Below are 27,424 nucleotides of genomic sequence, written 5' to 3' on the forward strand. Positions count from 1 at the left end.
AACAAAAGTTTCTCAATACTTTGTTATATACCCTTTGTTGACACAGGTCAAACGTTTTCTGTAAGTCTTCACAAGGTTTTCACACACTGTTGCTGGTATTTTGGCCCATTCCTCCATGCAGATCTCCTCTAGAGCAGTGATGTTTTGGGGCTGTCGCTGGGCAACATGGACTTTCAACTCCCTCCAAAGATTTTCTATGGGGTTGAGATCTGGAGACTGGCTAGGCCACTCCAGGACCTTGAAATGCTTCTTACGAAGCCACTCCTTCGTTGCCCGGGCGGTGTGTTTGGGATCATTGTCATGCTGAAAGACCCAGCCACGTTTCATCTTCAATGCCCTTGCTGATGGAAGGAGGTTTTCACTCAAAATCTCACGATACATGGCCCCATTCATTCTTTCCTTTACACGGATCAGTCGTCCTGGTCCTTTTGCAGAAAAACAGCCTCAAAGCATGATGTTTCCACCCCCATGCTTCACAGTAGGTATGGTGTTCTTTGGATGCAACTCAGCATTCTTTGTCCTCCAAACACGACGAGTTGAGTTTTTACCAAAAAGTTATATTTTGGTTTCATCTGACCATATGACATTCTCCCAATCCTCTTCTGGATCATCCAAATGCACTCTAGCAAACTTCAGACGGGCCTGGACATGTACTGGCTTAAGCAGGGGGACACGTCTGGCACTGCAGGATTTGAGTCCCTGGCGGCGTACTGTGTTACTGATGGTAGGCTTTGTTACTTTGGTCCCAGCTCTCTGCAGGTCATTCACTAGGTCCCCCGTGTGGTTCTGGGATTTTTGCTCACCGTTCTTGTGATCATTTTGACCCCACGGGGTGAGATCTTGCGTGGAGCCCCAGATCGAGGGAGATTATCAGTGGTCTTGTATGTCTTCCATTTCCTAATAATTGCTCCCACAGTTGATTTCTTCAAACCAAGCTGCTTACCTATTGCAGATTCAGTCTTCCCAGCCTGGTGCAGGTCTACAATTTTGTTTCTGGTGTCCTTTGACAGCTCTTTGGTCTTGGCCATAGTGGAATTTGGAGTGTGACTGTTTGAGGTTGTGGACAGGTGTCTTTTATACTGATAACAAGTTCAAACAGGTGCCATTAATACAGGTAACGAGTGGAGGACAGAGGAGCCTCTTAAAGAAGAAGTTACAGGTCTGTGAGAGCCAGAAATCTTGCTTGTTTGTAGGTGACCAAATACTTATTTTCCACCATAATTTGCAAATAAATTCATTAAAAATCCTACAATGTGATTTTCTGGAAAGAAAATTCTCAATTTGTCTGTCATAGTTGACGTGTACCTATGATGAAAATTACAGGCCTCTCTCATCTTTTTAAGTGGGAGAACTTGCACAATTGGTGGCTGACTAAATACTTTTTTTCCCCACTGTAACCACACAAGACTCCTGTGACGTTCCAGTCACATTGTAGCCATTTCTCTTACTCAGTTACTCACAATAAAGAGTATTCTGACAGGGAGGCTGAAACAAAACACAATACCAGCACCTACAGGAAACCAACACACACCTGCGCTTTTACAAGAGCCCCTGTCCCAACCAACAGAGCCACCTGAATCATAGAACACAAACACAATGAATCAGTCTTCTAACGTGATGTTAACACTTGAACATTACTAACCTTGTAAATGAGAACTTGTTCTCAACTGGCTTACCTGGTTAAATAAAGGTGAAAATAAAAATAAATAAAAAAACTGAAACAAACCAAAAGGGAATATTCCACTGCCACTCACCGAACCACTTACCTTGGCCACTGACCTGAGTGCTCCTCCAGCTCTGTCTCAGACCAGCAGCAGAACCACTGACCTCGGCCATTGACCTGAGTGCTCCTAAGGCTCTGTCTCTTCTCTGGCTTAGACCAGCAGCAGAACCACTGACCTCGGCTCCTAAGGCTCTGTCTCTTCTCTGGCTTAGACCAGCAGCAGAACCACTGACCTCGGCCATTGACCTGAGTGCTCCTAAGGCTCTGTCTCTTCTCTGGCTTAGACCAGCAGCAGAACCACTGACCTCGGCTCCTAAGGCTCTGTCTCTTCTCTGGCTTAGACCAGCAGCAGAACCACTGACCTCGGCCATTGACCTGAGTGCTCCTAAGGCTCTGTCTCTTCTCTGGCTTAGACCAGCAGCAGAAGCGGCTAGCTGCCATCCTGACCCAATCACACACAACAGAGACTATCTACTGTACAAAACTTGTGAATGGAGTTTAGTAGTTGTAACTACAACCCTATAGGAAATACTCTCAGCATGTTGACCTCTACAACTGTTTCAACTCTTCACAGGGTGGTTCCAGAGAGGTTATCCATTAGCTAGACATCAGGGTCAAGTGAGGCAATGAACTCTCGAGGGCAAGTACTGCACTTTATTAAATCACCCATGTAGTTGCTGGGAGATTCCTGTAGTGGCCATGTCAAACTGATGGTAACTTTCTGTAAACACAGACCGACAACAGTGTTGCACACACGCACAGTCCGCAAAAGAACACCCCACAGAAGCACCCCCAGGGGTGGTCCGATTCACCCCACACACTCTCTCTTTCACGCACACACACACACTCCTAACCTGTGTCCCGGCGGTCCCAGTAGGCGCTCTTGCGTCTGTAGCTATACCTGCGGTTGTCTGTAGCTCCGTGGGCCAGGGCGATTACAGACAGGCTGTGTAGGACCTGACCCAGTCTGGACAACACATGTGATGAAGCCTCCTGCAGCCGTCCCTCACGCACAAACTCCGCCAGAGACATGAAAGAGTGTGTGTGTGTGTGAGGGAGAAAGTGTGTGTGTGTGCAGCTTTGTGGGTGACCGTTCCGGTGTCCCCAAGTCGAGCCAGGTCGCACTAAGCTAAGCTCAGTGTGTGTATTCCGGTTTCTCCAAATCAAGCCTAAATGCGTCAAACCAAGCCGCACTGCGCCGACCAGTGCCTCTCACTCCTCTACTCCTCAGCCAGTCAGCCTGTGACTGTGTGTGTGCGACTGGGGAACACATCTAAGTGGTGGTGGTACGTCCGGTTGACAGCGGAGAGGAAGAGAGGGGTGGGACCAGGGATGGGGGATGGAGGGAGCACAGCGCTGGCTGCTGTTTAAGACCACAAACCCCTTCTGCTGCGCTAATTATACCAACAGCGAGCCAAGTGTAATCTGTGCATGCTCAGGGACCGCGCGCCACACACACACACACACAGACAGTTTACGATGTGAGCACACTGTGAACAATGACATTGTCCACTTCCTCCACAGCAGCACCAAACCAAGGCTGTGACAATAAAGGACACATTAGTTCCAGATTCAGAGTCCTTGTCAACGTCAGGACTCTCTCTTTCCTCAGTCAACTCTAATGCCTCGGCCTACCACATCTGATAGATCTGCAGGCAGGCAGACACAGACACAGACACTGGGTATCCCTCTACACAAGACAGATATCTCCCCCCCATCACACATAAACAAACTGGGATTTACAGAGCCAATTACCCAGTATAATATCTCTGGGTAGTGTGGACTCTCTCGGTCTGTCTGGGGAAACACTTCATTATCACACAACAGAGCCAACACTCTAGAGACAGACACACAGACAGAGAGACTCGGGAAAGGGAATAGCAGATACTGTACACCAGGCGCTTATTTAATTGTGGAAAATGTTCAGAGTTGTAATAGAAATGTATGGCATAGAACTGACTGACGTTATTTCCCATTGATAGGAAGTTAGAAAATGCCTTGTCTGCACAATGTATCTCCATCTGCCTGGAATATAAATTCAGCTGAATTTTTAGAGCACTTTGGAGGTATGGAAACGTCTGACAAGCTTTAATTTTGGTGTGAACTACTCCTTTAAAGGGATATTTCTCTCAAAGCTAGTCCATGGACAAGGTAAGACAGCAATCCATGTTTTCATTGCGTACCTGGCCACTGTCTACAACTTTTTTATTTTTTGCAAACGCCAATGTAAGTCAATACCCCAGATATTAGCATTTTTCGCTTAGCTCAATAAATGTACTTTAAGACGATGTATTGACTTGCATTGATGTGTATTTTGGGTGAACTATCCCTTTAAGTGGGTCTGTTCCCCCCAGCAGCAGCAGCTTCCTATACAGTAGGTCTGTCTGGCTCCAGTCTGGGCCAAACTTGACCCCCGGCCAGACAGCTGAGGAGTAGTGTGACAGCAGGGTCACCAGCTGACACCCACCCCTACCCGATACCCCCATCCAACACATCTCCAAAGCTTACTCTGGTAATCTAACTGGACTTTCCCAAACATTTTAAGTATTCTCACAAACCTGCATACCGGCCTCGATTGAATGGGACACTATAGGCTATTGAAATCAAACACTAACCATAAGAGTTCAAAACATCTTGGGTCTCCGCCGCATTGAGCCAAAGTGATAACACTTTCATCCTTGCTCTGTCCAAACACTTAGTCAGACAATACTAGAAAGCGTTCGAACCTGAATTTATAAACAGCTCTTTTAGAAGATGGAGCGCCTCCGATTACACTGCTACTGTAAACTAGGTCATCATCGTGCAGTAAGTACAAATAATACAATGATTTTAGGCCATGTTCACTCTCTATGCTAATTAGAAGCCATGGGTCATTGATTGTGATGCACAGAATCTCTCTCTGCAGCCCCACGACAAAGTGGGAAAACATGAATTTGCAACCAGTCACAAATCAAGGAGATTAGAATTCTTCTGAACAAAGTTCTTACAATTACGAATAAAGTCCTCATGAGGGCAAATGGGCACTTAAGGAGATAATATGGAGATCCATCTCTAATACTGTACATGAAAAGGGGGCTATTACTTAAATGATAATCATTCATGCTATCCCTCAGTGTTTCGCTAAGCGGCTGTGTGTGATGCTGAAGGCATGAGGCTGCATTCCTCATGTTTTATGTGGTCACTCTCACCTAGTTCATTATGCATCATTGTCCTACACATGATCATTTCCCATATGATCACATTTACGTCATTTATCACACCCACAGGTTCATCACAGGGTCAGTAGGGACCTTCCAGGAAGTAATACAGAGACACAGATCCATTCCCTCAATGTTCAATTGAAAAGTTAGTTAACTTTGATAAGTCTAATATCTCATATCCAGCCAGAATTCACAGGTTGTGTGTAAACTGTACAAGAACACCACTAAAAGTGTCCTGTATAGCTAGTGTATATTATCAACTCAGGATAAAAACCTAAATGTGGTAAAAGCTGGCCTTGAGGTTGATCTGTGTGTGAACAAAGCTTGGTCTCCTCTCTGCTTCAAGATGGCTGCTGCAGGACAGCAACAATGACCTAGTTATTTAAAAAAAAAGTTTTACATTTAGCAGACACTCTTATCCAGAGCAACTTACAGGAGCAATTAGGGTTAAGTGCCTTGCTCAAGGGCACGTCGACAGATTTTTCACCTAGTCAGCTCGGGGATTCGGTCTTAACCGCTAGCAGTTACACTTCACACATCAAATGTGAAGCACTGTAGTGTACAGTAATAGCGCACTTCATTTATAGCCTACACCTACAGGCTACTGAGCTGGGAAGTAGTACCCTTGTGACATGCAAGGCTGCCTCAGGGCCCCACACTCTCTCTGACTGTGTGATGTGGCTGCAGGCTACACCAGCAGGGGGGGTTGATTCATGTCATCTTAAATGTCTTCCACCACCCCCTCCTCCACCCTCCACTCTGCCTGCCAGTGACTGTAGTGGATCAGAATATGCATCTATGGATCAGAGCTATAAAACATTTGATTAAATATACTGATCCCGAGATCAGCTAATTAAGTTTGCCACCAGCAACAGACACACAGGCACCAGAACACAGACAACAAACAGGGATACTAATGAAACAAAGTGAGTTAGTGTCAAGAACAAGAACACCATTCATCTCAATGGGGGACATAGTGTCATGGGTCTTGTGACGTGTCCAAATAAAGCCAGGCTGCAGTGAGACATCAACTGACATTGTGACACCTCTCCTACCAAATATATCACTACTTAATAAAGATGCTCTGTGACTGTCTATTCTACTCCAACACACAGCAAAGTGCACGAGAGCAGACTACATATCCTATTGTGGATAGAAAAGTGAATCCACGGTTTCACAGATCAATCAATCAATGAATCAGTACTAATTGTCATTTTCTCGCATTTATTGAGCTACACTGCCACCACGTGGTTAAATACTCAAACTCATTCTACCTCTAGCTAGCACAAGTGTAGCTACTACTGTATAGCCATTGATCTGTTATCTTGTTTGTTTTCTAACCATGACAGTTGTCTAAACATTATTTACTTACAAGATTCATTCAAACAAGCGGGAATTGACATTGAAAAGTCTGTGCGTCAAGTTCTACCTACCTAGAAAACATTATCTGAAGTCTGCCCTGTTAATATGTCGGATATTTTCCATGTTTATAAAATCACTTCGATGTAAACGATTTAAGTAAACTTACCTGCTATATCGTGAATTTCCAGCTGTATAACTTCACATGCGTTCTGCTGCGTTCTCGAACTCCAGCACAATGGCCAAGTCACATGCATCCTTCAAATTAATTAGGCCTCAACTCTGAATGCGTCCTGCAAGAACAAAAACTCACCGGGAGCGTGATGTATTAAATTGAATTTATTAGAAGATACTTTTTTTTACACAAAGGCCCTTTTATAGTCTACTTAGAATGCACTCTGATGCAGAAAAAAAAAAACGAAGAACAAACTGTTAAAAAACTTGATTTTATTATTAAAGAGATGACAGGATGTTTGCGTCCATAGCATTTAATTACTATACATCTGTGCTATACAATGGACAGGATCTACAGACAGAGGTCTTCGGTAGTATCCTCTCTTGGCACGCCCTGATGAGAACTTGTGTTGGGAAAAGAAAGACGGGAACCTTCTTGGAGGGGTTAAAACACCAAAGGGTGCATCTCTATCTCTGGTTGCATCTCAAATGGCACCGTATTATGTAGGGAATAGGGTGGCATTTAGGACGCATTCAATAACTTTATTGCCTCATCTCCTTTCCTTTATCTGCTCTGTTGACAGGCCAATGAAAGCAAGTCCTGGTAGGCATCTTCCATATCGCTTTCAGATCAGTGAAAAGGGAAGGGAGGAGAGGAGGCCACTTCTGACTATTGAGATGCACCCGACTACTACAGTATACTCTGTCATAGGAGGGTTTTCAAAGGCTAGTTATGTCACCATAGAGTTACCATGCCACTCGAAGCTTCTTCAAGGTTTATTGTCGCAGTATGACAAAAGTATTTTCCCAGGTTTGTCCGAGTAGTCAGGAGAGAAAAGTGGCATAACTTGGGTGCAACACGTTTGACAAATCTGTCTTGTACAATTAAGGAATTGAGCTGCTTCAACATGACAGTTTGACATGCAGAACAGAGGCCACAGTCTGCAAGGAGAATCAAGAGAAACCCAGTTAAATAATACAAAACACTAATAAAACAATAAGGTCTGTCAGTCTTAGTGGCTGTGGGCATTGTTTTTGAATCTCTTTAGAGGTGGGTGGGAGCCTGCTGTGTTGGTGCCATCATACAGTTGTTATAAACAGCTATAACAGTGTTTATTAACAGTTATAAAACACACTGCAGACTTTAAGACACAGGTATGAAAAAGAAACAAACATCAGTAATAAAAACTAAACAAAATTCAAATATTCACAGAACATGTAAACAAACTAATCAAATCAAGAAATTCTGTTCATTATCAAATGTACAATATGAATTTCACACGGTGATGGTAGCCTATCAGACACCTCGAAGAGGTGAGGGTGAAAACACAGCTGGAAGCTGGAGGCAGAGTACTAAAATGACAGGCTTCTAAAACCATATCTCCCTAGAGGGGACTGTGAAAGAGTGGGAAACGTGGATGTATGGTGAAATTGAATGTGTGTGTGTGTGTGTAATTTGCCAATGACATTGGGGGAGGAGGCAGGGTTTCAAAATGTTCTGTTGTTTGTTTATGTCATAGTGAAATGTATCCCAGTTAGCCCTATTTGTCTTGAGGTGTTAAAATGCAGGGCCAAATGGAATCTGTGAAGTCACCACCTTTACTGCGTTCAAGACAACTGGGAACTCTGGAGAAAAAAGACGAGGTCAAATCATGACGTAAGTGATCTTCAGGTCGGAAAGCCAGAGCTCTAGAAAGAGGCCAGTGCTCCCGACTTGGAATTCCGAGTTGGATGACCGTTCAAAACGATTTTCCCCAGTTGGAGCTAGATTTTTTCCGAGTTCCCAGTTGTCTTGAACGTGGCATTATCTCGAACCTGGCCCTATTATGATGTCATCACAAAAGATTCTGTCTGGCTCTTTGTGATGTCAATGTTCTGTCTGGTTCTATTATGTCATCAGATTCCATCTAGCCCTACTGTGATGTCATCACAACAGATTTAGTCTGGCCCTATTGTGATGTCATCTACATGTCATATAGAAATACTATCAAGGCAGATTTCATGTGGCTCTGTCCCTATGTTGTGACATGGTGGTGTGCGTCAGGTCATATGTTGGAGGGCCGTCGGCCCCTGGTGGCACCCAGTGAGGCCCTCAGACGGGGGTCTCTGGCCCGGTAGTGCTCGTTGAAGTCCAGTCTGAAGCTGAGGAAGCGCAGGCTCTCGTCTGGACTGGTCATTATCAGCACCAGGAACTGCTGCACTATGCCCTGAGAAGGAGCACAACCAACCACAGATATTATACACTGAACACTACCACAGACAACCAGACTGTCCTATCCACTGAACACTACCACAGACAATCAGACGGTCCTATCCACTGAACACTACCACAGACAACCAGACGGTCCTATCCACTGAACACTACCACAGACAACCAGACGGTCCTATTCACTGAACACTACCACAGACAACCAGACGGTCCTATTCACTGAACACTACCACAGACAACCAGACGGTCCTATCCACTGAACACTACCACAGACAACCAGACGGTCCTATTCACTGAACACTACCACAGACAACCAGACGGTCCTATCCACTGAACACTACCACAGACAACCAGACGGTCCTATCCACTGAACACTACCACAGACAACCAGACTGTCCTATCCACTGAACACTACCACAGACAACCAGACGGTCCTATTCACTGAACACTACCACAGACAACCAGACGGTCCTATCCACTGAACACTACCACAGACAACCAGACTGTCCTATCCACTGAACACTACCACAGACAACCAGACGGTCCTACTGAAAGCCATTGTAACAGTGAGGAGAGAGTAAGACCCATACCTGGTAGAAGTGTGTTAGTATCCGTAGCTGAGAGCGCATTTTTGGTATGGTCTCCTGGAACTCCTGGATCCTCCTGTTCTCCTCTGCCTCCTGTTCAGCCGTCACACCCCACTCACCCTGAAAACACACAGACAGGCAACATTAGAGGTGTCAAGTTTCAGAAGGAAAATTTGTTGCATGCAACAGCATCAGTGTGGTATCAGAGAGTTGCCAGTGCCATCTCTTCACTTCAGTAAATGGGTAACTCTAACACCCATACTGAACTGTTACAGATTCCCGTTCTATGACCCCAGCATTCTCCCCACAGAGACACGACCTTCTTCTCTACTCACATACTTCTCATTCATGTCAACACACACTCAACGCCCAATATTTAATGTTGATATAAAATCAAATATCCGCCATCCCTGACCAACAGCTTCTGTCACCCCAAACCCTCTTACCCTGGACCTCAGTCTTATTTACAAGCTATTAAAAAGGGAAACTTGGCAAACGGCTGTGTTTGTTTTTATATCACTTAGAGTTTTAACGGTCTGATGCTCAGGGCCTGTTAAATCAATAGAATGACAACAACAACAGCGTGGCCAATGGCTATTAAGAGGGAACTTGAGTTGGCCCCTGGCTGGGTTCCAGATGACTTAGACAGGAAACAAACAGGACATTGGATGTGACACTGGGACGGTTCTACATTGCACTCTATAACTAAAAGTTATCATCATTATAAGTACTTGAATTGGGCCGGTACCCACCGGTACAGAATACCGACACCTCAAATGTTCTACTGCTTAAGTACCGGCACCTCTTATAGAATATTGGCATAAAATGTAAACAGTGCAAGCACCCAGAATGAGTACCGGCACCTATTTCAGTCCACTTCAAGCCCTGATCCTTCTACCTCAGCATCCCTCTGCTTCTTCCGCTCCTCATACTGCAGCCGCAGGGTGAGCTCCCCCAGGGCAGAGCGGTACAGAGAGTCCTGGGCACTCTGGAACTCTATGATCTGGTCAAAGATGGCCCTCAGCTGGTTCAACAGGGACTGGAGAGAGGGGAGAGAAAAACATTTGAGATTAGATTTGTTTATTAGTCACATGCACAGGGGTCCCAGATGTAGTAGCTGGGTACAGGGACATTCTTAAAGGGATACTTCGGGATGTTGGCAATGATGCCCTTTATCTACTCCCCCAGAGTCAGATGAACTCGTAGATACCATTTTTATGTCTCTGCGTGCAGTTTGAAGGAAGTTGCTAACTACCGCTAGCGCAATTCGCTAACACTAGTTAGCATTGGGTCACAAAACTACCTCTAACTCCCTTCATATTGGACACAGAGACATAGAAGTGGTATCCACGAGTTCATCTGACTCTGGGGAAAATAGGACCTCATTGCCAAAATACAGAAGCATCCCTTTAAGCTCCAACAGTGCAGGTCAAAGAGAAGTGGATGTCAGCAGGTGTCTGTTAGAGTGTATGAGCATAGTGTGTGTCTCACCCTGCTGTTGGTGTCCAATAGGCAGCGGGAGATGACAGAGTCTAAGAATCCTTCGTGGGCAGCGATGATGTGGTCTAGATCCTGGGCCTTCTCTACCTTGTTCCACAGCTCATCCCAACAACACTCCAGCACCTGTACACACACACACACACACACACACACACACACACACACACACACACACACACACACACACACACACACACACACACACACACACACACACACACACACACACACAAACATAAGGGAGGAGGGAGAGTGTGAGAGAAGAGAGTGAAGGAGCCCAGTGGTCTCTAGATAAATGAATGGAAAGTACGGCCCCTGACCTCGAAGGTGATGTAGTACTGCATCTGGTGGATGAAGTGGACCATCTCATTGGCCAGGATGTGGCACTGGTGCAGCACGCCAGACAGCTCTGTAACAACATCTAACATGTTACCCTGGCTGCCTTATCTACAGCTCTGTAACACAACACCTAACATGTTACCCTGGCTGCCTTACCTACAGCTCTGTAACAACATCTAACATGTTACCCTGGCTGCCTTATCTACAGCTCTGTAACACAACACCTAACATGTTACCCTGGCTGCCATATCTACAGCTCTGTAACACAACACCTAACATGTTACCCTGGCTGCCATATCTACAGCTCTGTAACAACATCTAACATGTTACCCTGGCTGCCATATCTACAGCTCTGTAACAACATCTAACATGTTACCCTGGCTGCCTTATCTACAGCTCTGTAACACAACATCTAACATGTTACCCTGGCTGCCTTATCTACAGCTCTGTAACACAACATCTAACATGTTACCCTGGCTGCCTTATCTACAGCTCTGTAACACAACATCTAACATGTTACCCTGGCTGCCTTACCTACAGCTCTGTAACACAACATCTAACATGTTACCCTGGCTGCCTTATCTACAGCTCTGTAACACAACATCTAACATGTTACCCTGGCTGCCTTATCTACAGCTCTGTAACACAACATCTAACATGTTACCCTGGCTGCCTTACCTACAGCTCTGTAACACAACATCTAACATGTTACCCTGGCTGCCTTACCTACAGCTCTGTAACACAACATCTAACATGTTACCCTGGCTGCCTTATCTACAGCTCTGTAACACAACATCTAATATGTTACCCTAGCTGCCTTATCTACAGCTCTGTAACACAACATCTAACATGTTACCCTGGCTGCCTTATCTACAGCTCTGTAACAACATCTAACACGTTACCCTGGCTGCCTTACCTACAGCTCTGTAACACAACATCTAACATGTTAACCTGGCTGCCTTATCTACAGCTCTGTAACAACATCTAACATGTTACCCTGGCTGCCTTACCTACAGCTCTGTAACACAACATCTAACATGTTACCCTGGCTGCCTTATCTACAGCTCTGTAACACAACATCTAATATGTTACCCTGGCTGCCTTATCTACAGCTCTGTAGCACATGACTCCCTCTGCTGGAGGTGAGAGGGAACTGCATGGTAGTGTGTGTATGTTTCCTCACCTGGCATGCTCTTGAGCAGCTTGGCGTTGCACATCTGTCCCTTCCAGATGTCGGTGAGGATGTACTCCATACGCTTGGCTCGCCACAGGAAGTTGAACACCCGCAGGTAGTGGCTCATGCACTCCCGCGTGAACACCTGTCACAGCCAGAACCAGCAAGAGAAACAGAAAGCAAGAAGAGAGAGAGACAAAGGAGAGAGAGAGAGAGAGAGAGAGAGACAGAGAGAGAGACCGTGTGAACACCTGTCACAGGGTAGCACAACATTTACACCTGTTCTCTCGCCACCTCACCTCACAGAACACAACCAGCCAGCCAGCACTTGACTTCATCTAACATGGTTGACTGGTGGCCTGTGAATGAACATGTACAACAGAGCAGAAAGAAACATGCTTCTGTTGCTCCAGGTGGGCTTTATGGATGAATGGAGAGAGAAGAGAAGGTTTTTTGATAGTTTGCGAGGATGCATGTGTGTGGGAGAGAGAGAGAGATATAAGGCAACACCAGATAAGATGGTATGTGTATGTATGTAAAGTGGTGTGGTTACCGTGGCGATAGGTCCCTCTACGTGGTAGTCTAAACTGAAGACGTCCCAGCCCGTATCCCCGGGAGACACCTACAGAAGGAGCACAGATGGGTTGATGACTTGGCTTTAGTTCAGAGGGATAACATTATGCTGAGTTGACAGTTTGAAACCCAGTAGGTAACAGGGACACGTGTACATCCAGCATCCAGAAATCAACCATCTAGGCTTTAGCTCAGAGGGCTAACACGGTCTCGAGTCACGGGTTTGAAACACAGCCTGGTAACCTGTGACTCGAGACCGTGTTAGCTCACTGAGCTAATGCCTATGATAGTAGTAACGGTATCAGCTGTAGCCTATGACAGTAGTAACGGTATCAGCTGTAGCCTATGACAGTAGTAACGGTATCAGCTGTAGCCTATGACAGTAGTAACGGTATCAGCTGTAGCCTATGACAGTAGTAACGGTATCAGCTGTAGCCTATGACAGTAGTAACGGTATCAGCTGTAGCCTATGACAGTAGTAACGGTATGAGCTGTAGCCTATGACAGTAATAACAGTATGAGCTGTAGCCTATGATAGTAGTAACGGTATCAGCTGTAGCAACGGTATCAGCTGTAGCCTGATAGTAGTAACGGTATCAGCTGTAGCCTATGATAATAGTAACGGTATTAGCTGTAGCCTATGATAGTAGTAAGGTATCAGCTGTAGCCTATGATAGTAGTAACGTTATCAGCTGTAGCCTATGATAGTAGTAACGGTATCAGCTGTAGCCTATGACAGTAGTAACGGTATCAGCTGTAGCCTATGACAGTAGTAATGGTATCAGCTGTAGCCTATGACAGTAGTAACGGTATCAGCTGTAGCCTATGACAGTAGTAACAGTATCAGCTGTAGCCTATGACAGTAGTAACGGTATCAGCTGTAGCCTATGACAGTAGTAACGGTATGAGCTGTAGCCTATGATAGTAGTAACGGTATCAGCTGTAGCCTATGACAGTAGTAACGGTATGAGCTGTAGCCTATGACAGTAGTAACGGTATCAGCTGTAGCCTATGATAGTAGTAACGGTATCAGCTGTAGCCTATGACAGTAGTAACGGTATCAGCTGTAGCCTATGATAGTAGTAACGTTATCAGCTGTAGCCTATGATAGTAGTAACGGTATCAGCTGTAGCCTGATAGTAGTAAGGTACCAGCTGTAGCCTATGACAGTAGTAAGGTATCAGCTGTAGCCTATGATAGTAGTAACGGTATCAGCTGTAGCCTATGATAGTAGTAACGGTATCAGCTGTAGCAACGGTATCAGCTGTAGCCTGATAGTAGTAACGGTATCAGCTGTAGCCTATGATAGTAGTAACGGTATCAGCTGTAGCAACGGTATCAGCTGTAGCCTATGATAGTAGTAACGGTATCAGCTGTAGCCTATGATAGTAGTAACGGTATCAGCTGTAGCAACGGTATCAGCTGTAGCCTATGATAATAGTAACGGTATTAGTTGTAGCCTATGATAGTAGTAAGGTATCAGCTGTAGCCTATGATAGTAGTAACGTTATCAGCTGTAGCCTATGATAGTAGTAACGGTATCAGCTGTAGCATATGATAGTAGTAACGGTATCAGCTGTAGCCTATGATAGTAGTAAGGTACCAGCTGTAGCCTATGACAGTAGTAAGGTATCAGCTGTAGCCTATGACAGTAGTAACGGTATCAGCTGTAGCCTATGATAGTAGTAACGGTATCAGCTGTAGCCTATGATAGTAGTAAGGTACCAGCTGTAGCCTATGACAGTAGTAACGGTATCAGATGTAGCCTATGACAGTAGTAACGGTATCAGCTGTAGCCTGATAGTAGTAACGGTATCAGCTGTAGCCTATGATAGTAGTAACGGTATCAGCTGTAGCCTGATAGTAGTAACGGTACCAGCTGTAGCCTATGATAGTAGTAACGGTACCAGCTGTAGCCTATGATAGTAGTAACGGTATCAGCTGTAGCCTATGACAGTAGTAACGGTATCAGCTGTAGCCTATGATAGTAGTAACGGTATCAGCTGTAGCCTATGATAGTAGTAACGGTATCAGCTGTAGCCTGATAGTAGTAATGGTATCAACTGTAGCCTATGATAGTAGTAACGGTATGAGCTGTAGCCTATGATAGTAGTAACGTTATCAGCTGTAGCCTATGATAGTAGTAACGGTATCAGCTGTAGCCTGATAGTAGTAAGGTACCAGCTGTAGCCTATGACAGTAGTAAGGTATCAGCTGTAGCCTATGATAGTAGTAACGGTATCAGCTGTAGCCTATGATAGTAGTAACGGTATCAGCTGTAGCAACGGTATCAGCTGTAGCCTGATAGTAGTAACGGTATCAGCTGTAGCCTATGATAATAGTAACGGTATTAGCTGTAGCCTATGATAGTAGTAAGGTATCAGCTGTAGCCTATGATAGTAGTAACGTTATCAGCTGTAGCCTATGATAGTAGTAACGGTATCAGCTGTAGCATATGATAGTAGTAACGGTATCAGCTGTAGCCTATGATAGTAGTAAGGTACCAGCTGTAGCCTATGACAGTAGTAAGGTATCAGCTGTAGCCTATGACAGTAGTAACGGTATCAGCTGTAGCCTATGATAGTAGTAACGGTATCAGCTGTAGCCTATGATAGTAGTAAGGTACCAGCTGTAGCCTATGACAGTAGTAACGGTATCAGCTGTAGCCTGATAGTAGTAACAGTATCAGCTGTAGCCTATGATAGTAGTAACGGTATCAGCTGTAGCCTGATAGTAGTAACGGTATCAGCTGTAGCCTATGATAGTAGTAACGATACCAGCTGTAGCCTATGATAGTAGTAACGGTATCAGCTGTAGCCTATGACAGTAGTAACGGTATCAGCTGTAGCCTATGATAGTAGTAACGGTATCAGCTGTAGCCTATGATAGTAGTAACGGTATCAGCTGTAGCCTGATAGTAGTAATGGTATCAGCTGTAGCCTATGACAGTAGTAACGGTATCAGCTGTAGCCTGATAGTAGTAACGGTATCAGCTGTAGCCTATGATAGTAGTAACGGTATCAGCTGTAGCCTATGATAGTAGTAACGGTATCAGCTGTAGCCTATGACAGTAGTAACGGTATCAGCTGTAGCCTATGACAGTAGTAACGGTATCAGCTGTAGCCTATGATAGTAGTAACGGTATCAGCTGTAGCCTATGATAGTAGTAACGGTATCAGCTGTAGCCTATGATAGTAGTAACGGTATCAGCTGTAGCCTATGATAGTAGTAACGGTATTACATTTACATTTTACATTTTAGTCATTTAGCAGACGCTCTTATCCAGAGCGACTTACAGTTAGTGAATACATGTTTTTTTTATACTGGCCCCCCGTGGGAATCGAACCCACAACCCTGGCGTTGCAAACGCCATTCTCTATCAACTGAGCTACATCCCTGCCGGCCATTCCCTCCCCTACCCTGGACGACGCTGGGCCAATTGTGCGCCGCCCATGAGTCTGGTGGCCGGCTGCGACAGAGCCTGGATTCGAACCAGGATCTCTAGTGGCACAGTTAGCACTGCGATGCAGTGCCTTAGACCACTGCGCCACTCAGGAGTATCAGCTGTAGCCTGATAGTAGTAACGGTATCAGCTGTAGCCTATGATAGTAGTAACGGTATCAGCTGTAGCCTGATAGTAGTAACGGTATCAGCTGTAGCCTATGACAGTAGTAACGGTATCAGCTGTAGCCTATGATAGTAGTAATGGTATCAGCTGTAGCCTATGACAGTAGTAAGGTATCAGCTGTAGCCTATGACAGTAGTAACGGTATCAGCTGTAGCCTATGATAGTAGTAACGGTATCAGCTGTAGCCTATGATAGTAGTAACGGTATCAGCTGTAGCCTATGACAGTAGTAACGGTATCAGCTGTAGCCTATGATAGTAGTAACGGTATCAGCTGTAGCCTATGATAGTAGTAACGGTATCAGCTGTAGCCTATGATAGTAGTAACGGTATCAGCTGTAGCCTATGACAGTAGTAACGGTATCAGCTGTAGCCTGATAGTAGTAACGGTATGAGCTGTAGCCTATGACAGTAGTAACGGTATCAGCTGTAGCCTATGATAGTAGTAACGGTATCAGCTGTAGCCTGATAGTAGTAACGGTATCAGCTGTAGCCTATGATAGTAGTAACGGTATCAGCTGTAGCCTATGACAGTAGTAAGGTATCAGCTGTAGCCTATGATAGTAGTAACGGTATCAGCTGTAGCCTATGTTAGTAGTAACGGTATCAGCTGTAGCCTATGATAGTAGTAACGGTATCAGCTGTAGCCTATGACAGTAGTAACGGTATCAGCTGTAGCCTACCTCCAGCAGGCGTACGTCCAGTCTCTTGAGGATCTCAGCGTTGTCATACTGAGCGTTAGTGGCCCTCACGGCCGTCTCCAGGATGCCTGTCAGGTTGTGTTGGTACAGAGTGGTGGCTGGGCGGGCCAGCTCTGGTCTGAAGGCACAAACACTAAGGTCAATATATATGACATATAGTATGGGGTGTGTGTGTGTATTTGTGTGTACCCATCTGTCTGTGTCTGTGTGTGTACACCGGTGTGTGTTTGTGTACACCTGTGTGTGTGTATCCATCTGTGTGTGTGTGTGTACTAACTTGAGCAGGTCCATGAGGTGGCGTATGAAGTCTCCCTGGCCCAGCAGCAGGTATCGTCTCATGGCCTGCAGGTGCTCCAGCAGCAGGTAGTTCTGGTTGAGGACGTTCAGCAGGTACTTGCTGGTCTCAAAGTAGGCTGCATCTATCTTCCCCTGGAACGCCCCCTCCAGGTCTGATAACAGCTCTGCAGCTACAGAGAGAGAGAGAGAGAGAGAGAGGAGGGGGAGAGAGAGAGAAAGAGAGGAGGGAGAGAGAGAGAGAGAGAGAGGGGGAGAGAGAGAGAAAGAGAGGGGGAGAGAGAAGAGGTGAGGAAGAGAAGAGAGAGGGGGAGAGAGAGAGAGAGAAAGAGAGGGGGGAGAGAGAGAAAGAGAGGAGGGGAGAGAGAGAGAAAGAGAGGAGGGGGAGAGAGAGAGAGAAAGAGAGGAGGGGGGAGAGAGAGAGAGAAAGAGAGGAGGGGGGAGAGAGAGAGAGAGAGGAGGGGGAGAGAGAGAAAGAGAGGAGGGGGAGAGAGAGAGAGAGAGGAGGGGGAGAGAGAAAGAGAGGGGGGAGAGAGAAAGAGAGGAGGGGGGGAGAGAGAAAGAGAGGAGGGGGGAGAGAGAAAGAGAGGAGGGGGAGAAAGAAAGAGAGGAGGGGGGAGAAAGAGAGGAGGGGGGAGAGAGAGAAAGAGAGGAGGGGGGAGAGAGAGAGAAAGAGGAGGGGGGAGAGAGAAAGAGGAGGTGGGAGAGAGAAAGAGAGGAGGGGGAGAGAGAGAGAAAGAGAGGAGGGGGAGAGAGAGAGAGGAGGGGGGAGAGAGAGAGAAAGAGAGGAGGGGGGGAGAGAGTTATTATCTGTGTTAGTATGTGGGTACTGGAGTTGGCACTCCCTGGTGCATATTAAACTAATCTCTCAGACAGTTTGCTGAACTCTGTATCTACAACTCAAGATAGTCTGCGTCCCAAATATCACCTTATTCTCTTTATAGTGCACTACCGTTGACCCATAAGGTTCTGGTCAAAAGTAGTGCACTATGAAGGGAATAGGGTGCCATTTGGGACGCAGACACAAGGTTAAAAACCCAACCCAACCCATCCCACTTCCAACGCCAGTCAGTGTGCAGTCATTCCCCTCAAGGACGAGGCTAAGGAACGAACAGTGAGAGCATTGATCATCGACGGAGAGAGGAGTGAGACTAAATCCAGTCGATACAACAGTAAGTACCATAACAATAGAATCAGGTCTGATGCCTCTCTAACAGAAACAGATCAATGCAGCTCTGCTCTCACTACCTACAAAACACTACTATGGCAAGAACAAGGCTTCTGTACTCTAACGAAAGACACTGCCTGCACAATACACACTCGCTGAAGGTATATTATAATGTAAAAGCGTGTACCAAACACCAAATGCCAGTGTTGTATTGAGCTAGCCACTGACAGGCCCCTTTCACAGTGTGTTGGTTGGGGGAGAGAGGACAGAGAGCGTACCATCTTTGGGGGAGTCTGTAGACTTGGAGGCCGGGGTGATTTTCCCTGGTGAGGTTCTGTCATGGCACACCTGATGCAGGAAGTTAATGGACTTTCCAATGAGCAGAACCTACAGAGAGAAAGAGAGAGAGACAGAGAGAGAGAGAGACAAGAGAGAGAGAGAGAGAGAGAGAGAGAGAGAGAGAGAGAGAGAGAGAGAGAGAGAGAGAGAGAGAGAGAGAGCAAAAGTGACATGAGAATGTTTGTATTATTTACGTTGAGGATGAGATAATTGGTGTTTGTGTGTGTGTGTGTCTACCTTGCGGGCCTGGTCCATGGTGATGAAGGTGGGTATCATGGACTTCCTCAGTGAGTACTTGTCGTGCCACAGTCTGTCTGTCTTCACCGTTGGGTCAGATGCCACAAAGAACTGCAGGGAGAGGAATCACCATCATTATTATCAACACCATCATCATCATCACACCTTAAAAGACAGAACTCAACTATATTCAAACAACACAGGAGATGATTACAACAATGGATACTTATTACAGTAATGGAAAGAAAGTGAATGGTTGTTCCATCTTTCAATAATAGATCTTGATCTTCATTGAGCCAGTGGTTCAACTTGGAAACCAAAATGGAGGCCGATAAATAGACATCAGTGTTAGAAGGTGAAGACTTCTCTCCTAGGGGGCACAACAAGGGGGATTGATGTCTTTCATGTTTCAGCCGTTCCATTCCATCCAGAGGTCATGATGAGTGTTTACAGTCTAACACCACCTCCCAGCTGCCCCCTGGGCTGACAGATGTGCCTGTAAACTGAAGAGCTATCCCCTAATTCCCCTCTGCTGGGAAGGAACAGCTCCATAACTATCACTTAGCCCTGCTACAGGAGGGTCAATACAGGGAGCTTAAATGCAGTGTGCCCTTTGAAGCGTTCCCTTCTGAGAATAGCCCGGCGGTTGATCTTGAAAGCCGCTACAACACGCCTGTGCTCTGTGATCGCCCAATCAGCACTTAGTCTCAGGTGGTCTGGGTCTGAGAGGGCGATTCAGCGGCAGGTGCATTAGGACCAGATTCACGGTCTTCTACTGCCCTGTGGTTGTGGAGAAAGAGAGATGGATGGAGAGCTAGGACAGAGATGGGAGAGGAGAGAGAGGAGGGCGGAGGCCATCACTCAGTTCCCCATTACCGTCCTCTCATCCATCCTCATTTGGGAGGCCGCCGCTACCCCTCCCCCCTCCCCCTCTTCCCCCCACTCCCCCCTCCCTCACTCCCCTCCATCTCAGCTCGGAAATTAACCTGTCTGACGTCTGTCTGAGTCCACTTCAGCCTTAGCTTAGCTACTACCATCCTAACTCCGACCTTGACAAACTAATGGAAGTGTGTGTGTGTATTATATATATATATATATATATTTGGTGTGTGTATTATATATATGGTGTGTGTGCGTCACCTCGTGGTAGGTGTCCTCCAGCTCTCCGTCGTAGATCCAGCGGTAGAGGAAGTTGAGGATGGGATGTGACACCAGGCTGAGGATGTGCTGCACCAGAGCTCTCATCTGAGGGTCCCCTGTCTTCCCATAGGCATGGACCGCTGACGCCAGCTCACCTCCCTTCCTCCCTATACACACACACACACAAAACGGACACATTTGAACCATACACGCACTATTTAAATGAATACTTCAATGGCACCAACCAGCAGGCGCCCACACACACACAGCTCTACCTTGGCAAAAGTCGACGAGGGCAGCCAGGGTTTGAGTCGGAGTTTAGGGTCGTAGGTCCAGACTAGGAGACGTCTGAGGGTCAGACTGTTCTCCACTCCCAGGTTCACTCCCTGGTCATCCTCCACCTGCAACTGTCACACACCTTTATATGTCCTGTAGCCTACCAGTGTTTTTCCTCTTGAAGGGTTCTAAACTAAATGCATTCACTTGAATAAGGCGGTACAGTGTTTTGAGAGGTAGAGAAAGGTTTGTGTGTGTGTGTGTCTTACCTGTGAGTGCAGCACTGCCAGAAGTCTGTAATATTCTTTCAGTTCCTGATGCAGGGAGGCACAGAAGCTCTGTCCCACCAGGCCGAAGGCTCGGTCCAGGCTGCGAGAGTCAGTGTACTTCCTGATCTTGTTGTGGAGCCAGCCCAGCTCAGCCAATCGGCTACTGGTGTCCCTCAGAGACTTACAGAGCACCACCTAGGGACACACTGGAGGAGTTACAACAGGAGAACACACACACACACACACAGGCATTGGATAGATCGCCATAAGCAAAAATACAGGGAATACTGCGAATATCTGTCATCTTTTAGTATGTAACCCATTTAATCTGTGAAGTGGTTGCCAGGTTGGTAGTTAGTTATCCCCCTGTGGCAGAGTACCATCTGTTCTGTATGGCTCCCCACAAACACGACACACACCGACACTCACAAGAGGAAAACGGGCCACTCCTGCTGCCAGGTTACCATTCGGTCACTCACACACACGTACGCCACAACCCTTAGGGTTGACATGACTACAGCAACACCAAAGGAACAGCAATTCTGCTCGTCAGCCCAGAAACATGAATAGGAACACATCAGCCGTATTATTACAGAGCTCTTTGCCAGTTGGAGGACCATTCCAATTCCAGTTTCATCTCTTTCACACCAGTTTGTTCAGAATTCACTTCCCCTTTTTAAAACGGTGGTCAGAGCGGCCCTGGTTTCACAGATTGAAGACATTTGGCAAGAAGCCTGGAGCCCAAACTGTCTGCAGTCTCTCTCAGTCTCTGCTGAGTCTTGTGAGGGCCAGGTTTTGATACTCACCTTCTCTCCTTTAGATGGAATAATAAAACATTACTGTCTCTAATAATGTTCCATTTCTGTATTCTGTTCTAATTTCATTATGGAAAGCCACATTATTCTGGAAACCGCGTGAGACTGAATAGGACTTATAGCGTAGATCATGACTTCAAAAAGACCTTAGGAATCATCCTTGACGGCTAGATTTGGCTCGAGGGTTCTCGTCCGATACAGTGCTCCTAGGCCAGCGCATTGACAGCAGGCTATATATAACACTGAGAAGATGTATAGCTAAGATGGGTCAACTGTAATTTGTAGGAATATTAGAAGGGAGGCCAGTTGTGATGAATGCTTGATGGGTGATAGAGGGAAGCCATCGATGTGGCTCCTAACCAAAGAGCCAACTATTGATCTGTTGAGCTTTTTACCCCTTTTAGAAACAGATCATCAGCCTTGATGTCAGCAGCACTACAGCTGAATCTGAAACGCTGTCGGTCGGCCGGTTCCACAACAGCCATGACGTCAGGGAGAGAGCTAGCGATGAAACAGGGTAGTCTGTCAATAACTGGTCTAGCTAGTATAGACGGAAGTACGGCGCTGTCTCCATTTGACATTTTAGTCATTTAGCAAGACGCTCTTATCCAGAGCGACTTACAGGAGCAATTAGGGTTAAGTGCCTTGCTCAAGGGCACAGACAGATTTTTCACCTAGTCAGCTCGGGGATGCAAACCAGAGATTTTCGGCTGCTGGCCCAACGCTCTTAACCGCTAGCCTATCTGCCATGGTGTCTAAACACAACATGTTGACTAACTCTAACCTTAACTTATACACAGTTTACAAAACATTAGGAACACCTGCTCTTTCCATGACATAGACTGACCTGGTGTATCCAGGTGAAAGATATGATTCCTTATTGATGTCACCTGTTAAATCCACTTCAATCAGTGTAGATGAAGGGGAGGAGACAGGTTAAAGAAGGATTTTTAAGACTTGAGACATGGATTGTGTATGTGTGCCATTCAGAGGGTGAATGGGCAAGACAAAATATTTAAATGCCTTTGAACGGGGTATGGTAGTAGGTGGCAGGCGCACCGGTTTGTGTCAAGAACTGCAACGCTGCTGGGTTTTTCACACTATACAGTTTCCCATGTGTATCAAGAATGGTCCACCACCCAAAGGACATCCAGACAACTTGACAACTGTGGGAAGCATTGGAGTCAACATGGGACAGCATCCCCGTGGAACAAAAGGGGGTGCAACTCAATATTAGGAAGGTGTTCCTAATGTTTTGTACACTCTGTGTAAGGTCAAATAGCTTATGTAGTTGGTCATCAGTTTTTGCATTTGTCAGGGAAACATTTCAGGAACAAGGGGCACGAATAGGTTGAAGTACCAAAGGCAAATTGGCATGGACATTGTTCACGTATGACTGAATGTTTGAGTCACCTTGGAGTCGATCTTGTAGCAGTTGTCTGTGTTGCTCATCTTAATGAACTTGCCGTCGATCCCCTGGAAGACATACAGGATGTCTCGGACCAGCGCAGCCTCACCAACCTCCGCTGGAGAAGAAGAACGAGGGATTCAGAAAAACAACAAAAAGTAGAGGACAACATTTATCATGAAAGCCATTAAAAGATCTATCTCTCTGTCTATCTATTTAATTCAGCCCCAACCCTGTCAGTGGAGTGCCAAGACAGATTATATCTTAAATACCGGGAGAGCAACTAGACGTTTATGAAATGAAGTGATTATGTGAGGTGGTGCTTACTGCAGAACAGGAACATTTCATTGCAGACTTTGACAATTTCCCTCCGAACGAATCTCTTTCTGTTTAATATGGAGCATTGCAGAGCCACCATTACAGTAGAGGACCCTGCCCATCTTCTGCCTACATTACAAAATGACCTCCAACTGTGAAGCAGTGTAGTTTCATGCACAAAAAGTAGGCCTATACATCCCAACTCACCAGTGGGGTCCCCGTCGCGGCGTGGCCTGGGGGCCCGGGTGGACAGGGCTGGGGGGCCGAGTGGGGCCCGTGAGGTAGGTGCCAGGGCGGAGGTGTTGGGGAGAGCCCACGCCAGCCGAGAGCCCAGCTGCTGCCCTGCTGTCTGGGGTGGGTGCCTGGAGAGAGCACACATACAAAATGGTCCATTAAACATTTCTATGTTTACATCCATGTAACTATAGACATTTTTCCTCCCCCTCGACATGCATAACTCTTCCCCTATACATGTTGGTTCTCCTAATGCAAACTGTCTTGTAGGACCATTACCAACCCCTGGGGTCAGTGCTAATAGCCTGCTAATGAGGGACTCTTGCCTTTCAACAGCAGAGAATGGCTTTAGAGTCATGACACTGTAGCAAAGCCTCAGCTCCAAATGACTTTTATAGTGTTGATGATGTTCCAGTCAAACACCCACTAACCAGATACTTACCCTGGCACTAGAAGAGTATAGCCAGACTAATTATACACAAGTGCTGCTGGGGATGTGGAGAAGGACATACATAATTGATGCTCACAACGGAATGAAAATGCCCTGCTACAACAAATGGGTACAAAGACAATGCATTTTTCCAACAAGTCCTACTAATTTAAGATCCCTTTATATTCTAAAGGTTAATCGGTTATGCAGGTACAGTGCTTAGCTAGAACAAAAGCATGCACTCCCTGCGAGTCCACAGGAACAAGATTGAAGAAAGTCTAGTGTCATGTATGACTGACTATGGAGTCCTGGGTGCTGACCAGACAAACAGGGTTCCATCAAATGGTCTTACCCGGCCAGCAGGGGCTGAGGGGTGGGTGTGGGCCCGTTGAGGGAGTACACCCCCAGGCTGCTGATGCCACTGGTGCCCATGCTGGTGGAGATCTGGGCGGCCCCGGGCCCCGAGCGCTCGGGGTAGCTGAGGGGCAGGCTCCCGGGCCGGGTGCAGTAGAACGGGGTGGAGTGGGCGTCCCGGGGGAGGGCCTGGGCAAACAGCGCCCCATAGCTGCCAACCTGGGAATGACATGCTATCAATAAATCAATGATGTATCAATTAAATAATCAAATGTGGAACAATATGGGACATTTAATAGAATAGCAATGCTATTTTATGGAGTTCTATGGAGCTAACATGGCTGCGATGGTATTACCGTTTGTGATGATGCAGTCTGGACGATTATAATGCTTTCATTTCCTGTATATATATATTGCTATGGTCAGTGCGTGTGTGTGTTGAGAGCACTGTGGTGTAATGACAGATATACCCACCCTGGACGGTTTCCTGGGGTCCTCACAGAGACTGAGCAGCAGGTATAAGACGGACCACCTGTGTTTCAGCACCCCCTGTTAATGGAACGCAAAACACACTGATTCTCAATTGGTTCTCCTTTCAGAGCTAATACAGTATGCATATGCATGGGGGTATTTGGAACAGAAGACTGACCTGAGTCTGCAGCTTTCTGTGGAGCTCAGAGAACAGGGCAGCGTCGCCCTCTCTCCTCTGCTTCAGCACTGGAGAAGCAAAGGACAGGACAGTCAGGCAAACAATATCAGACCACTAAATAAACAGACAGACCAATTCCAAAAACACAAGATGATTAAAGGGGGCTCAACTCCACTCCGCACAAGGCTAAGTAATGTTTTTTTATTACTTTACTATGGTTAGCGATCGATAAGATGGTCATTAGTGGCATTACTCCGACTACAAACAAAATCTACTGAGATTTACTCTTATGGAGACTCTTAAACGTATTTATTTATTGTCAAATGTACAATACTGTCCCCTTTAACAGGAGACAGAAAGGCTCTACTGGGAAAACAACAACAACAGACCACATTAAAGGATGCATGTCTGACCAGGTAACAGAGACAGTGCAAACCAATAATGTGCAGATGCCACTTTCAACTGTCGAGATGGACCCTCAAAGTGGATTCATTCAGCAAACCTATCCAGTTTAGGTCAGTTTATTGTCTCTAATAATAGGTCACTCACATTCTTTTTTGATCTTCTCTGACACTAGGAACTCATCCCTCTCAATGGTGGGAGCATAGTTACTCCCGACGACTCTCACAGCATACTGAAACTGGTGGGCTACTTCAGCTAAAATGGGAAATAGGGTTGAGTTAAAGTACTGAGCACTGAATATCTGCTTTTCCTAAACCATATGTCACTACTAGTGAATTAATCTTACAGACTAGTTCAAAGCTTACAGACGCAGAACGTTTCCCCTCAATCACTAGCTAGCAATCTTACACTTTCTGGTAGTCACGTAAAGTGGCAAAACATGCCTTAAATCGTGCAGGAAATACCACACACATTTACATAGAAAAAAAACTAAATGTCCCTTGTCTGTCACCAATGTTTAAGAAATATATATTTGAACTTACTCTGCCGATTGTATGTGGTGTTGGTCCTTCAACTGGTCGAAATTTGAGACAAAATATCCACAGGATTAAACCAACTTCAAAACACGGGTCTATGTGTGTGGCAATCAAGATGTGTTTGCTCATGACCGAAGGCATGTGCACATGACGGATGTACATGCACACAATGCATACTAGCAGGTGTTTACATGGTTTTGAGCATGTGCCAGATGATAGAAAATTCAACTTCAATACCTGCGCTTTAAAAGGTCAGGTAAACAATACTTTCCTGGGAATATTTTGTCTCATATTTCGAGCAGCTGAAGGACCAACTGCACAGACAACCGGTATAGTAAGTTCAAATGTAATTGAATTCAACATTCTGGCTTGTAAAGAAAATGTTCACGATTATGCAATGCTTTGTTTCAGACTGTATACCAAGAATTGGTATCAATGTCAGATTTATCAGGCAAACTTTCTGGCAGCCTGACAAACCAAGCTAGCTATCCCTTGTTAGCTACCTCAACAAGGCGTGGTTGGACTGTTGAATGTCAACCGTATCTACAGCTACCTATATCTAGCTATGACACACTTTTGGTAGTTAGCTAGCTAGCTAACGCCTTCGATATACCCAAATAAGGGACGAGCTGACGTTAGCTAGATGGCTAGATACCTCGGGGCCCATTCATAGCCTACCATCTCTTGGCAAGCTAGGTGTACAGCTACTAGCTAGCCTAAGCTAACTAGCTAACTAACTAGCATTGGCAGTGCGTTGGCTGTCACACAAACTTGACCTAACTACAAACTTAGTTAACTACTAGATGACGAGCTGAACGCTGGCATACAACTGTTATATCAGCAACACGGTTAATGTTAGCTAGCTAGCAACATACCAGGCTAGCTGCACATAACCGCGCCTGGGCTATTCTAACTAGCTAGCATCATAGCTACCTTCGCTCTTTCCAGTGATCCTGCAGCAGAGACTTTGAAGAAGGACGTTGGGGGACTTTTGATCTAGGGCAGCCATTGCGTTAGTCTATTTTATTTTCCTTATCAGACACCAGCGATACTACTGGATGCAGTTGTACCCACTACGATTGTTCTTGCTCTGGGTTTCCACTCTCAGTAACAACAGCCATTTTAACGGAACCCGCCGAAAGCGTCCTGACAGGAGGGGTTGCTAGCAAGAAGAGATGGGAAAAATGAATGAAAATATTGCCCTCCAAAACAAGGCAATGGCGCTAAAGGTTCCCATGTCAGTTGTTCCTAGCCTTCGCCCCATGCTTACGGTGGTCAAATTGTAAGCTAAGTAGAGAGCTAGTTGACTGTTCATTTTGAAATACATTTTGTATGTTCATTTTAAATTATTTTATTGGAATTAATTGCAATTAAATACAGCCTTATTGAA

The 27,424-nt window shown here is 45.9% G+C and overlaps 1 protein-coding gene across 1 annotated transcript; it reads right to left on the reverse strand.

Moving 5' to 3' along the window:
* Positions 1 to 8,180: 8,180 nt before the first annotated feature.
* On the reverse strand, positions 8,181 to 27,217 carry tubgcp3 (tubulin, gamma complex associated protein 3). The gene is given in 22 exon segments (XM_041872078.2): positions 8,181 to 8,663; positions 9,256 to 9,372; positions 10,151 to 10,291; positions 10,744 to 10,875; positions 11,073 to 11,161; positions 12,275 to 12,410; positions 12,819 to 12,887; positions 17,148 to 17,283; positions 17,443 to 17,632; positions 18,906 to 19,014; positions 19,204 to 19,314; positions 20,344 to 20,510; positions 20,619 to 20,651; positions 20,654 to 20,750; positions 20,889 to 21,083; positions 23,117 to 23,229; positions 23,637 to 23,791; positions 24,446 to 24,666; positions 24,922 to 24,996; positions 25,097 to 25,164; positions 25,646 to 25,753; positions 26,968 to 27,217. Coding segments are annotated over 22 exon segments (2,700 nt in total). The 5' UTR covers positions 27,044 to 27,217; the 3' UTR covers positions 8,181 to 8,501.
* Positions 27,218 to 27,424: the final 207 nt, after the last annotated feature.

Source organism: Coregonus clupeaformis, chromosome 20 (assembly GCF_020615455.1).
Source record: "Coregonus clupeaformis isolate EN_2021a chromosome 20, ASM2061545v1, whole genome shotgun sequence".
Classification (NCBI taxonomy): domain Eukaryota; kingdom Metazoa; phylum Chordata; class Actinopteri; order Salmoniformes; family Salmonidae; genus Coregonus; species Coregonus clupeaformis.